Source organism: Eleutherodactylus coqui, chromosome 8, assembly GCF_035609145.1.
Source record: "Eleutherodactylus coqui strain aEleCoq1 chromosome 8, aEleCoq1.hap1, whole genome shotgun sequence".
In the NCBI taxonomy this organism is placed as follows: Eukaryota; Metazoa; Chordata; class Amphibia; order Anura; family Eleutherodactylidae; genus Eleutherodactylus; species Eleutherodactylus coqui.
Genome location: NC_089844.1, coordinates 164,152,713 through 164,164,570, shown reverse-complemented (window position 1 = coordinate 164,164,570; position 11,858 = coordinate 164,152,713). Strand labels below are relative to the sequence as shown.

The following is an 11,858-nucleotide window of genomic DNA, read 5'->3' as shown; positions in this document are numbered from 1 at the left end:
CCATAAAAATGAGTGGGTCCTCTCCTATCCATTGTGTCTATGGTTCATAAAGCTGCTTTAAAGCATAACTCTAAAGGATGTTAAAAGCCAGTCAGACAAGATGGCTGCCCCCATACTCCTGTGCAGGCAATAAAAAATCAACAATTAGAAAATGACAATCAATTACAAGAATGGAAAATGTTTCTTAATCTGGTTTTAATGTCGTAAAAAAAACATAGGTAATACATTCTCTTTGATTTGAAAATAGAGTAACATGATTGGTCACTCTATAGGACGTTCATTGCTCAACTGTTCAACGATGACGCTCCTTGCACCACTGTAGGCGGGTCAATACTTCTTCTATGAGAGAATTTGGCAGAATTTGCTACGAGTCCCTAGGGTGCATCACCAGAGTAGCCATTGATTGGTGGAGCAAACAACTTGGAGCTGGCTTTTCTGGTTAGGTGCTCTTAGGGACTGCAGGTTTTCACCCTTTAACCCCTTTTTGAGGGATCTGGCCTTCACTGCTACGAGTCCCTAGGGTGCGTCACCAGAGTAGTCACTGATTGGAGGAGCAAACAACTTGGAGCTGGCTTTTCTGGTTAGCTGCTCCTAGAGACTGTAGGTTTTCACCCTTTAACCCTTTTTTGAGAGATCTAGCCTTCACTGCTACAAGTCCCTAGGGTGCGTCACCAGAGTAGTCACTGATTGGTTGAGCAAACAATGTGGAGATGGCTTTTCTAGTTAGCTGCTCCTAGGGACTGCAGGTTTTCACCCTTTACCCCCTTTTTGAGGGATCTGGCCTTTACTGCTATGAATCCCTAGGATGCATCACCAGAGTAGTCACTGATTGGTGGAGCAAACTGGCAACAGGTAGGTGAGTTGTCAATACTGTGAGGTCAGATGGAACTTCATATGTAGTTGTGGGAGAAGACAGATGATTTGGGAAACCATGTTTGATGGAACGCTTCTGTTTCCTGGTCACAAGACATAAGACCTGCATATTGATGGACTCAGCAGAACTTGGTCCTGGAAAATAGAACAAATATCATCATTTACTTCCATGTAATTCAGTTTTAATAGATGAATTTCCTATTTTACTGGTTGGAGTTGATGATCATTAGTTACCTGGTTGGAATCGAAGCTTTAATATCATCAACTTCCAGGCTCCCACTCTGATGGAAGTTGGTCTCGTATTGGGTTGTGGAAGACAATGGATCTTCCTGTGATTGATGGGACATTCCTGTTTCCTGTTCACAAGACATAAAAGGGGATTATACATTAATTGGGATATTCTAGGAACATACACAACATGCAAATACCCAACAGCTCATCTAATAATATACAAATAGCTATTACTACCACCTAACTAGGTAACATGGGTTATAGAGGAATACACTACCTCGCTGTTATCTGCTGCTGAACAGTGATGGATTCAGGAGAATATAGCTCTGAAAATACAACAAATGTGCTTATTTACTTCTATGTGATCCAACCAAGTCTTCGTCTTATATTTTACTAGAAGCATTTTATTATCCTTAGATACCTTGATGAAGAAGAGCTCTATCCTCATCAACTTCCAGGCGCTGGTTCTCATGGAAGTTGGTTTGGGGAGAAGACAGATCTTACAGGAAACTGTGATTGGTGGGACATTCCTGTTCCCTGCTCATAAGACATAATAGGGAATCATATATCAATAAAGGAGACAGTCCAAGAACATTCACAATATGAGAATACCTAAGTGAGAACACTGATGAGATGATATGGATGATATATAGGAATACCCTACCTCGCTGTCTTCTCCCGCACGGCCCTGCATTCAGACGTTCTTACTAATAGCCGCTGAATATACCTTGTGGGCAAACTGTCCTCCGGCCAAGGGGATGCTGTAATGAGTAATATATGGATGAAGGACATATGATAACGTTAAAGGTAACACCCAGGAGTATAACCAGCTGCCCAGAGGTGTGAGCTCTGGTTATAATGCCCAGTACTAATGGCCGGCATTGAAAGTATCCTGCCAATAATGTATAGAAAAACCATACTTACTCATCTGTGCCGGGCCTGAGCTTGACTGCGAAGACACCATACACTGGTTTGTGGTCCGATGTTTTTATTATAGGGCAAGCGTCGTATCTTATGGCTTGCACATCTCCAGCATGTTGGCATTTGTATAACACTCTGTCCTGTAGAGATCACATAGTAATATACACCATGAGATATTATTACTGGAAGCATATTAACTCAATACAGCTACAACTGACACAATTGGGCTCTTCTCCGTGGACTCTGTTGTCTCTCCAGCCCCGCAGACCATTGGATGAGATCTTACCGTATACGATGGGATTCTTTGTTTTGCAGAGGTGTCATAATTATCGGTGCCAACATCAAATTTATAAGTTGGATGGAATCTTATAGTGTCTTCGTGAAATCCTTTAAATATGGACCCTTGAGTTAAAAGAAAGGGATCGGTATAAGAAGCAGCAAAAATAACAAAAAAACATTGCATCTGATGTTCAGAAGGTCATAAGAATGTGGGGACATATTACCCATCAGTTCAGTGATTGGATCTGATTCTGTATGTGTGATGTGAAGAATGGATAGCGCTCTGTGTACTAGTAAATATACCACTGTTCTCTGGGGTACAATACCGGACTGCCAGAATTCCTTAAAGGGACACTCCTGCATTTTTTTCCTACAATATCTTGGCCAATTCATTAATGGTAGGGGTCCTAAATCCTTTTAGGGATATGACCGGCCAATATGTTCTTCAGACACATTCAGTTACATCCTGTATATTATGCACAATACATAGCTCAGCCTTTGGGGAATCTTGGCTTCTTGTGTGCTTATGTCCATGCAGTATTTCTATAATACTGTGTGATGGATACTGGATATATGATGGGTTTCATACAGTATTTCTAGAATACTGTGTGATGGATACTGGATATATGACGGGTTTCATACAGTATTTCTATAATACTGTGTGATGGATACTGGATATATGACGGGTTTCATACAGTATTTCTATAATACTGTGTGATGGATACTGGATATATGACGGGTTTCATACAGTATTTCTATAATACTGTGTGATGGATACTGGATATATGACGGGTTTCATACAGTATTTCTATAATATTGTGTGATGGATACTGGATATATGACGGGTTTCATACAGTATTTCTATAATACTGTGTGATGGATACTGGATATATGACGAGTTTCATACAGTATTTCTATAATACTGTGTGATGGATACTGGATATATGACGGGTTTCATACAGTATTTCTATAATACTGTGTGATGGATACTGGATATATGACGGGTTTCATACAGTATTTCTATAATACTGTGTGATGGATACTGGATATATGACGGGTTTCATACAGTATTTCTATAATACTGTGTGATGGATACTGGATATATGACGGGTTTCATACAGTATTTCTATAATACTGTGTGATGGATACTGGATATATGACGGGTTTCATACAGTATTTCTATAATACTGTGTGATGGATACTGGATATATGACGGGTTTCATACAGTATTTCTATAATACTGTGTGATGGATACTGGATATATGACGGGTTTCATACAGTATTTCTATAATACTGTGTGATGGATACTGGATATATGACGGGTTTCATACAGTATTTCTATAATACTGTGTGATGGATACTGGATATATGACGGGTTTCACATTTTATGTGTATTTTGTTTGTTTGATAAAACTTTTCTGAATGATAATTTACCATTGCTCTTGGCTTCGTTGAGCGAGTCGAGCTCGACAAGGCTGCTCATGTCTCTTCCCTCGATGGTTCGGAGGAGAGACTCCACGGTTTTCCGGTCCTCTTTCAGCTGATAATTGAGGTCCCCGAACCAAAAGACCCGATCAAAGCGGGTGGTGACGTCAACTGTAGAATCAGATAAACAAGCCCCATAATTAGACTCCATGAAGGCATCGGACCCCCAATGATAGGGAAGGCGGTGAAGACAATTATAGGCTGCAGGTTGATAACTTGTACTCACTGGAATCAGTTCTGGCCGGAAGTTTTCTAGGCAAGCGAAGACCCTCTGTGATGACCTTATAGTCCACAACCCTTTTCTCAGCTGCTCCAACTGTCAACAAAATCTACATATTAGTAAATGTGACTCCTGGAATTTACAAAACATTCCCAGCACAAATCCTTCTATCGTCTCATATCAGTTCTTATCGCATAGCAGCACTTTACATGTAATATATGGGGAGCAGATACTTACATCTGAGATGGGTGGTGATGAATAGAAAGGATGTGCCAAATATCGTGAAGGCCACACCCAGGGCTCCCTTGGTTTTTACATAGTGGAACCGTCTGGTAGTCACATGGGCGCTTTCCACTTCTATATAGAACAATGAAATATAGGAAGAAGGGTCAGTGGTTAGGAGAACTACATAGAACAGTTTCTTTTTAAAGGGCTTATACAGCATTAGAAAATCATGTCTCCCTTTTTTCCAAAACAGCGCCACACTAGCCCACAGATTGTGTGTGGTATTGCAGTTAAGCCTCATTAATATTAATGGAAATGAGATGAAATATAAGACATAACCCATGGACGTGTGGAAGAACGTAGGCTATGCAACTATGGAGTCATCTCTCCAATATCCATTACTTCATATCATCAAGAGGCGTTCAGGAAAGCAGTTCTACCAACTAGACCATACAAGGCACATATGAGACATTCCCACTAATGACTCAACTAAAGTTAGCGTCATAATTGGACCCCCAACTCTATAAATGAAAGAAAGATGATCATACCGGAACAAAACCAGATGAGTTCTCTACGAATGAAGATGGTGAGGTAGAGAACGCCATGCCCGGATGAGTGATGCATGACGTAGTGGGGTCCGAGGGTCTGCTGTAACTTCAGTTCCCATTCTTGCCTGCAAGAAAACACATTAAATTATAGATATTAATACAGATTACATTAGGTTAAGAGCCTGAGCTCCTCTGTCAGGCGCTCTACACTATAACCTCAGAGGCTACATTGGAAAAGGTAGGAAGGATCCTACAGTAGGGATTGTAAGGTGTTGACAAATAACATTGAGCTGGCCGTCCTGCAGTCCACCAGCAGATATAGACTTTAAAGGGAACCTGCCATGACATTTGAGTCCCATAGTTACATTATAGGTCTCAGGGGTGAGGGACTGGGGGTGCAGAGAGCTGCATTTCATACTCACTGGGTGGTGGTTTCCACGCTAGGTCCCTGAGAAGATTGTCTCTGTCTGCCAGTCATATCTGTGGGAAGTGTGGGCACCAACTGGGGTACAGCCCTGGAACGGGGTGCCCAGTGAGTATGAAGCACTGCTCCGTGATCTCCCCTGGTCCCGTACCTTCTGAGCCCTATAACGCAGTTTATGGTGTTCAGAGGTGATGACAGGTTCTATCTAAGGTCCGAGAAGACTTACCGGTTCGGGTATCCTTCCTGGATGCCTATAACATATACGTCCTTTCCATAATCGTCGTCTGATGGAAAAAGCAGATCTTCTACATTGTTTGGGAATTTCTGTTGAGAAGAGACAGATATTAGTAACATGTACACAGAGCGCCAAGCAAACTGTCCTCTTCTATATGATATACAATAATTGCACCTGCTTATTTCAATGTTTAATCGTTGTTTATAGAAAGTGAGAAAATGATTGCAGTAGGTACAATATTCATGTAGACTATGGCCAGCGCTGCAGACTTGGGATAGGGGATACTCATGTAGACTATGGCCAGCGCTGCAGACTTGGGATAGGGGATACTCATGTAGACTATGGCCAGCGCTGCAGACTTGGGATAGGGGATACTCATATAGACTATGGCCAGCGCTGCAGACTTGGGATAGGGGATACTCATATAGACTATGGCCAGCGCTGCAGACTTGGGATAGGGGATACTCATGTAGACTATGGCCAGCGCTGCAGACTTGGGATAGGGGATACTCATATAGACTATGGCCAGCGCTGCAGACTTGGGATAGGGGATACTCATGTAGACTATGGCCAGCGCTGCAGACTTGGGATAGGGGATACTCATGTAGACTATGGCCAGCGCTGCAGACTTGGGATAGGAGATACTCATGTAGACTATGGCCAGCGCTGCAGACTTGGGATAGGGGATACTCATGTAGACTATGGCCAGCGCTGCAGACTTGGGATAGGAGATACTCATGTAAACTATGGCCAGCGCTGCAGACTTGGGATAGGGGATACTCATGTAGACTATGGCCAGCGCTGCAGACTTGGGATAGGGGATACTCATGTAGACTATGGCCAGCGCTGCAGACTTGGGATAGGGGATACTCATGTAGACTATGGCCAGCGCTGCAGACTTGGGATAGGGGATACTCATGTAGACTATGGCCAGCGCTGCAGACTTGGGATAGGGGATACTCATGTAGACTATGGTCAGCGCTGCAGACTTGGGATAAGCGATACTCATGTAGACTATGGCCAACGCTGCAGACTTGGGATAGGGGATACTCATATAGACTATGGCCAGCGCTGCAGACTTGGGATAGGGGATACTCATATAGACTATGGCCAGCGCTGCAGACTTGGGATAGGGGATACTCATATAGACTATGGCCAGCGCTGCAGACTTGGGATAGGGGATACTCATGTAGACTATGGCCAGCACTGCAGACTTGGGATAGGGGATACTCATGTAGACTATGGTCAGCGCTGCAGACTTGGGATAAGCGATACTCATGTAGACTATGGCCAACGCTGCAGACTTGGGATAGGGGATACTCATATAGACTATGGCCAGCGCTGCAGACTTGGGATAGGGGATACTCATATAGACTATGGCCAGCGCTGCAGACTTGGGATAGGGGATACTCATGTAGACTATGGCCAGCGCTGCAGACTTGGGATAGGGGATACTCATATAGACTATGGCCAGCGCTGCAGACTTGGGATAGGGGATACTCATGTAGACTATGGCCAGCGCTGCAGACTTGGGATAGGAGATACTCATGTAAACTATGGCCAGCGCTGCAGACTTGGGATAGGAGATACTCATGTAGACTATGGCCAGCGCTGCAGACTTGGGATAGGGGATACTCATGTAGACTATGGCCAGCGCTGCAGAGTTTGAATAGGGGATACTCATGTAGACTATGGCCAGCGCTGCAGACTTGGGATAGGGGATACTCATGTAGACTATGGCCAGCGCTGCAGACTTGGGATAGGAGATACTCATGTAGACTATGGCCAGCATTGCAGACTTGGGATAGGGCATACTCATGTAGACTATGGCCAGCGCTGCAGACTTGGGATAGGGGATACTCATGTAGACTATGGCCAGCGCTGCAGACTTGGGATAGGGGATACTCATGTAGACTATGGCCAGCGCTGCAGACTTCGGATAGGGAATACTCATGTAGACTATGGCCAGCGCTGCAGACTTCGGATAGGGAATACTCATGTAGACTATGGCCAGCGCTGCAGAGTTTTAATAGGAGGTAATGATATAGATTGATAGTTTGCAATGAGTGTAAGAACTGTTTTGAGTCCCAAGATTTTGGCCCAGGGTAAGATAAGATCTGACTATGTGATACTGAATTACAAACTAGAGAGACATGGTTACCGGTCTAGTTACCAGACTGCAGCGAGGCTACACGTATGTGACACGGAAAGTATTCTGTAGTTATTCTTACCTTGCCTTCCATGTTCCATGTAGCAATATAAAGCTTCAGCCGCCTGTCTGGAAAGTGCTTGTCCAGCTCCTCAGCGCTGAGCACAGCGCTGCTGCCGTGGCTCCTGTGGAGACAGATTGGGCATTAAGGATGTAGTAACTTCTACCACAGTTCTGGATCTACCAACATGGTATATGACAAGTACTCTGTTTTATCTCCTTCCCAATGTGCAGCATACACGGACGGCGCACAGAAATGACTGTCTATCAAGAAATGCCTGCGGCACGCCTTGGAAGACGGTCTATCAGAATCCAGTATTATGCAATACCATGGTACTGCATAAAACTATATGAATGATCAACTTTTCAGTCCCCTATGGGGGGCCGGGGGGGGGTGTGTGTAAAGACAAATGTATAGAGGGATACAATAAAAGTGTTGTGCTTTTAACAAAAAATACATATTAAGTTTTAAAAAAACCCTTTTCCAATTTGTCTAATCAAAAAATGAATAATTACCGCTGCATCCCCAAAAGTGATATTTAATATTCTGAACGTTATTAATCCCACATGGTGAAGACCGTCAGAGGAAATATACGCAATGAATAGCAAGCTATCAAATGGTGGTATGAACCCCAAATGGCATTGTGGAAGGGGTTAATCTTGACTTACCTCTCACGGATCTCATTGGAGCGCAGGGGGGACAGCAGGCTGAAGTTGTTGGTGGATTGGACGGCTGCCTCATCCTTGATGACTTGATGTTTCTTGAGCTTGATGCTCGGCTCGTCCAGAGATGGTAAGACGCCCTGCAGATTTCCGTCACCTGAAATCTGGGGCAGATTGAATTTTTTGGATTTTCTCCAAAACGGCATGGTTGTTAATTGCCGGGTACAAGATAGTACAATGTCCTGGAGGGCAAACCAGAGGGCAGTCTGGGTGAAATGGGACTGCCTCTAGTTGTACGCAGGACAATTCGCTAACCGTAAGCGCAGCAGAGTACAATAATACGATGCTGATCCCAACAGAAAGACCTAGAATGAAGACATGAGACGAGACATTAGAATGGCTGGAATACATATTGGTGAGAGGAGGGCGGGGCGATTAATCAAATTCAGTGTTTTCACCAGAAAACGCCATGATATTGCACAAAAATCGTGGGAGCGCAGGCGCGATATCGCCGCGATATTCGTGTGAAAGAGGCCTTAAGCAATGTCATTGTATAATAGTAATAAGATCCGAATACTAAACTGTCCAATGACTCTATAGAATAACTCTGCGCCCCTAACAGCTGATTGGTCACATGCCGGCTGAGCTCACGGCTCATTCTTACAGAACGGAGCGTCCAACATGGAAGTGAAAGGTAAATGAAAGTATGCTTTCCGTTCACTTCCGTTTTTCAGCACTTTTGTCGCAGTGTAAAAAAACGGATTGAAGACGGTAAATAGAGAAACTGATTGAAACTGAAGATCTTCACTTCCAATACATTTCTGTGGTGTAAAAATGACGCGTGAGTAACGATGGAGTACTTACCGGTCACATCCAACTGGTGAGTGACCGATCTGAGTCCAGCACCGCTGCTGTATACTGGTGACATCACAATAGATCTTAGTGACATCACTGTGGTTACAGGGTTGGTTCTAGAACCTTCACAGGTTGGTTCCACAACCGCAGCCGTCACAGTTTACATACGTTAATATGACATTTTTAATGGTCTAAAATATTTTACATGTTAATTAACCCCTTCCCTCCACAGGACGTAAGGGTACGTCATGGCAGCGGGGTACCCTTATGTCATGTGGATAGCGTGACATCAGAAAAGATCTCGCGCTATCCGGCGGCGGGAGCCGGCTATCACTGATAGCCAACCTTCCGCTGCAACAGCGGGGGTGCATCGGAGATGCGACCCCTGCTGTAACCCCTTCTATGTAGATCGCGGCATGGGAAGGGTTCACAGTGGGAGCGCGCTCCCTTTGTACCGTCATTGGGCTCTTGCGATGTAATCGTGGAGAGCCCGCCTTATTGCCATGGTAACAGGATGCCACCTACAGGCGTCCTGTATTACAACTGCCTATGATCGCTATAGCAAGCGATAAGGCATTGCAGGAGAGAAGTCCAGCAATGCCTTATCATAGCAATCATTGGTGCTATGATGCAAGTCCCCCAGAGGGACACAAATGGTGTAAAAAAAAAAGATAAAAATAATGTATAAAAAAGAAAAATGTAAAAAAAAATGTAAAAGAAACCCTTTTTTGTTCTCATATTAGCATAAAAATAAAATCCCACATATTTGGTATCATGGTGTCCATAACCACGCATACAATAAGATGAGCATGCTTTTAACCCCTTAATGACACGGCCTATTTTGGCGTTGAGGACCAAGCGATTTTTTGGTATTTTTCCATCTCCATTTTTCAAAAGCCATAACTTTTTAATTTTTCTGTCGACGCGGCCGTATGAGGGCTTGTTTTTTGCGTGGCGAACTGTAGTTTTTATTGGTGCCACTTTTGGGTACATAGACAATATCATAATTTTTTTTTTTTTTTTTAATGATAACAGGGAGAGAAAACGCATCAATTCTGCCATAGATTTTTTTGTTTTTTTACAGCGCTAATCATGCAGCATAAATGACACACTAAATTTTTTCTGCGGGTCGGTACGGTAACAACGATACCAAAATTGTTATATTTTTTTTAGGTTTTTACACTTTTTTGCAATAAAACCCCCTTTTTTGGAAATCTTTTTTTTTTCTCTATAGCTGCATTCAAAGTCCTGTAACTTTTTTATTTTTCTATGTACGGAGCTCTTTAAGGGCTTATTTTTTGCGAGACGAGCTGTAGTTTTTATTGGTACCATTTTGGGAAATGTACGGCTTTTGATCACTTTTATTGCTTTTTTTGTGAGGCAAAATGCCAAAAATTACCATTTTGCCTCTGCTTTTTAGCGGGTTTTTTTACGCTTTTTGTCGTACAAAATAAAAAGCATGTTCAACTTTTTGAACACGTCGTTACGGACGCGTCAATATCCAATATGTGGGGTTTCAGTTTTTTTTCCCTTTTTTTATGCTAATATTAGAAAAAGCATAAAAAAGGGGTTTTTTTTTTTTACATTTTTCTTTTTTTTACACTTTTCTTTTCTTTTTTTTTATACTATTTGAGTCCCTCTGAGGGACTTACATCACTGTGCCTATGATCGCTGTCATAAGGCATGGCAGAGCTACTGCTCTGCCATGCCTTGTCGCTTGTACAGCGATTATAGGCACAGGCAATACAGGACGCCAGTGTTTGGCGTCCTGTTGCCATGGTGACAGGCCGGGCTCTCGCGATGACATCGCGAGAGCCGGCCGGAGACACACAGGGATCGCGATCCCTCTGTGAACTCTTTCCCTGCCGTGATCTACTTAGATCGCGGCAGGGAAGGGGTTAACAGCGGCGGGCGCATCTCCGATGTCCCCCCGCTGTTGGAGCGGGACGCAGGCTGTGACTGACAGCCGGCTCCCGCTGCGGGATAGCACGGGATCTTATGTGATCCCGTGCTATCTCCAGGACGTACCGGTACGTCCTTTTGCGGGAAGTACCGGGCTCCCGGGACGTAACGGTACGTCCTGGAGCGGGAAGGGGTTAATACTGCACAGCTAAAAGTGTGAAAAAAAAGACTAAAAAACTTGGGTAAAATGTTGACTTTTAGTATTTTACCTCCCAAAAAACGCAATAAAAGTGATCAAAAAAAGCCCTATGTACCCCAAAATTGCACAAATAAAAACTACAGCTTGTCTCGCAAAAAAATACACCCTCACATTTCTCCGTCCATGGAAAAATAAAAAAGTTACAGGACTTTAAATGCACCAATTAAAAAAAAAAAAAAGATTCTAAAGAAAAGGGTTTTTATTGCAGGAAAGAGGAAAAACTTTAAAAAAATGTAAGAATTTTGGTATCGTTGTAACCGTACCGACCCGCAGAAAAAATGTATTGTGGCATTTATGCTGCATGACTAACGCTGTTAAAAAAAAACGAAATCTATGGCAGAATTGATGCGTTTTCTCTCCCTGCTATCATAAAAAATGTAAAAGTTTTACAATAGAGTCTATGTACCCAAAAATGGCACAAATAAAAACTACCATTCGCCACGCAAAAATCAAGCCCTTATACGGCCCATCGACGGAAAAATAAAAAAGTTATGGCTTTTGAAAAATGGAGGAAAAAATCTGCCAAAAA

The 11,858-nt window shown here is 43.2% G+C and overlaps 1 protein-coding gene across 1 annotated transcript; it reads right to left on the bottom strand.

Annotated features, from left to right (window-relative positions):
* Nucleotides 1–992: 992 nt before the first annotated feature.
* LOC136577990 (phosphatidylinositol polyphosphate 5-phosphatase type IV-like) lies at nucleotides 993–8,519 on the bottom strand. The gene is made up of 13 exons (XM_066577901.1): nucleotides 8,320–8,519; nucleotides 7,673–7,775; nucleotides 5,433–5,530; nucleotides 4,783–4,907; nucleotides 4,247–4,366; nucleotides 3,995–4,099; nucleotides 3,739–3,900; nucleotides 2,312–2,427; nucleotides 2,029–2,165; nucleotides 1,813–1,865; nucleotides 1,526–1,641; nucleotides 1,108–1,229; nucleotides 993–1,008 (listed from the first exon to the last, which is right to left on the bottom strand). Exons 1-13 carry the CDS (start codon nucleotides 8,517–8,519, stop codon nucleotides 993–995), a joined length of 1,473 nt encoding a protein of 490 aa, XP_066433998.1.
* Between the last annotated feature and the right edge of the window lie 3,339 nt (nucleotides 8,520–11,858).

What these genes read in the sequence shown, in the direction of transcription:
- LOC136577990 (XM_066577901.1), bottom strand. Translation starts at nt 8,519, where the DNA reads ATGCCGTTTTGGAGAAAATCCAAAAAATTCAATCTGCCCCAGATTTCA. An exon ending in CATGGAACATGGAAGGCAAG is followed by an intron (nt 5,531 to 7,672) that starts GTAAGAATAACT and finishes TCTTCTCAACAG; the next exon opens with AAATTCCCAAACAATGTAGA. An exon ending in CAGGAAGGATACCCGAACCG is followed by an intron (nt 4,908 to 5,432) that starts GTAAGTCTTCTC and finishes GTTTTCTTGCAG; the next exon opens with GCAAGAATGGGAACTGAAGT.